This window comes from Triticum dicoccoides, chromosome 6A, assembly GCF_002162155.2.
Source record: "Triticum dicoccoides isolate Atlit2015 ecotype Zavitan chromosome 6A, WEW_v2.0, whole genome shotgun sequence".
In the NCBI taxonomy this organism is placed as follows: domain Eukaryota; kingdom Viridiplantae; phylum Streptophyta; class Magnoliopsida; order Poales; family Poaceae; genus Triticum; species Triticum dicoccoides.
In genome coordinates this window covers 192,826,914-192,829,402 of record NC_041390.1, presented here as the reverse complement: position 1 = coordinate 192,829,402, position 2,489 = coordinate 192,826,914, and the positions used below count along the sequence as shown (strand labels likewise).

The 2,489-nt window shown below is 33.1% G+C and overlaps 1 protein-coding gene across 1 annotated transcript in view; it reads left to right on the top strand.

The window, feature by feature from the left end:
* The window catches only part of LOC119316563 (cyclase-like protein 1), a 6,199-nt gene that overhangs the window by 2,245 nt on the left and 1,465 nt on the right, over positions 1 to 2,489 (top strand). Inside the window, exons 3-4 of the mRNA XM_037590889.1 lie at positions 805 to 877; positions 968 to 1,065. Of these exons, the coding sequence (XP_037446786.1) occupies positions 805 to 877; positions 968 to 1,065 (171 nt within the window). The remainder of the gene's footprint in view (positions 1 to 804; positions 878 to 967; positions 1,066 to 2,489) is intronic.

Genomic DNA, 2,489 nt, shown 5'->3' with positions numbered 1-2,489 from the left:
CCTTTTTTAGATACATGAATTTTGCAGTTGTTCCATATGAACCATTGCACACTAAGATTACTAGATGATACCCCATGTGGGTTGCTTTGGGATATTTTACAATAAATTTCAATGAGATTTGGTTATATGAACATAAATATTTTGATTAATAATATACGAACTAAAAATGTAAAAACATATGATTGTTGTATAATTACGAAATGTTTTTTGAATATAAGTAGTATAGTATAACTAAAACATTTGAGCATTTCTGCATTCGTGGTTGGATTTTTAGCTAAGTCTTTTCGCATCCACGCTTGCATGTTGATGTGACATTGCTGCATGTTGTGATAAATATGTTAAGGGAGAATCATGTGCTTAGTTGTACTAGATGATACCCGGCACATTATTATGAAAATTGTTGGCTATATATTTTATTAAAGTTGGAACATGAATATTTGATCATTATATAGATATAAGATATCTGTGAAATACAAGTACTGTAATAGTTTTCACATGCATGGTTGCACATTGTGGTGAATCATTTTAAACGCATGTGCATGTCGTGGTGAATCTTTTCCCATGCATGTTAGCATGTCATGGTGGCTCTTTTCTCTTCCATATTGAGGTGGCATAGTTACATGTTAAGATAAATAGAATTAGTGTGGTTCGCTCTCAAATATATAATAGGATATGATTCTAGTGTTCGCCATTTGCCTTTTCAATAGAAAAACAACTGTTGATATTTGGGCTAACTAATTATATTATAGTTACCGTGGATGCCACCTAGCATCCGGTAGATGATTCCGCACTAATTCTATGCAGCTGAAGCAATGGAATCCCTAAATATACCGAAAGGTGTTCGTCGAGTTCTCTTCAGGACATTGAACACAGACAGGTATGGCCTCTTTTAAGGGCACATATTCAAGTAGATAATGTATTTTTTTTACCATATCATACTACATGCATCTAAGCAAATGATTTATAGAGGACTCATGTGGAAGGAAGGAGGTGATATGAGTTACGTTGGATTTACAGAGGATGGTGCCCAGTGGCTTGTTGACAACACCGACATCAAGTTGGTTGGTAAGTAGCTTCTTTTTGGAATTACATATGACACGGTGGTATTTATATATTTTTTATTCATGATTTGGTGTATATTTTCTATCTTTCTTTCTTTCTCTAATAATAAAGCAGATATTGCTTCTGGTCGTACGTCATTCAAATTACCCTTGAAATTAGCAAAAATTACCCATCAATGTCACCCATAAGTGGAAAAGACGATTCGTTTTTCCCTTACTTCGTTGCCCATCGTCTTTAGTTCAAATAAAATACTGCCGTGCTGTATAACAAGTCTACAATAGCTTGACTGGTTAGTGCCATGCTCTTCTACTTGGGACACCCAAGTTCGAATCCTAGTTATCCTTTTTTTGCCTTTTATCACTCCCTGAATTCAGCTACTCTAACTTTTTTTTTTTGCAGATTCAATACTTTTTAAAATATTCATATCTTTTAAATATTAACATAAAACTTAACATGTTATAAATGGAAAACGCTTAGAAAAATGTTTAGATTCTAAATATGCTATTACCCTGCATGTTAATCATTTCTAAAAAATACTTTTATTTATATGGGGTATTTCAAAAATGTCTATTATATATGTTTTAAAAGATCTATTACTGGTTCAATAGGGGAAGTTCATTTCTACCAATTTAGAATTCCTAATCAACCTTTTTTTTTGAGAAAAAAACTACTAGCCATCTTTTGTTCTTTTTCAAAGAAAAACTACTAGCTAGCTTAGTGCTATATATGTACGTGTAAAAACATATGTCTACATGTCGTTGTGTACAGTGGGTTGGCTGCCACCTTTGCATCCAGCGCCCACTAATATGAATCAGTTGATGGTCGGCTACAAATGACGTGGACTGAAAAGGAGCAATTTTTTGCCTTTTATCACTCCCTGAATTCCTGTTGGCGTAAGATAGAACTATCTTGCTCAAGGGCTGCATAGTGTTGTAATACAGTTCAGTTACTCTAACTTTTTTTTTTGCAGATTCAAGTACTTTTTAAAATATTCATATCTTTTAAATATTAACATAAAACTTAACATGTTATAAATGGAAAACGCTTAGAAAAATGTTTAGATTCCAAATATGCTATTACCCTGCATGTTAATCATTTCTAAAAAATACTTTTATTTATATGGGGTATTTCAAAAATGTCTATTATATATGTTTTAAAAGATCTATTACTGGTTCAATAGGGGAAGTTCATTTCTACCAATTTAGAATTCCTAATCAACCTTTTTTTTGAGAAAAAAACTACTAGCCATCTTTTGTTCTTTTTCAAAGAAAAGCTACTAGCTAGCTTAGTGCTATATATGTACATGTAAAAACATATGTCTACATGTCGTTGTGTACAGTGGGTTGGCTGCCACCTTTGCATCCAGCGCCCACTAATATGAATCAGTTGATGGTCGGCTACAAATGACGTGGACTGAAAAGGAGCAA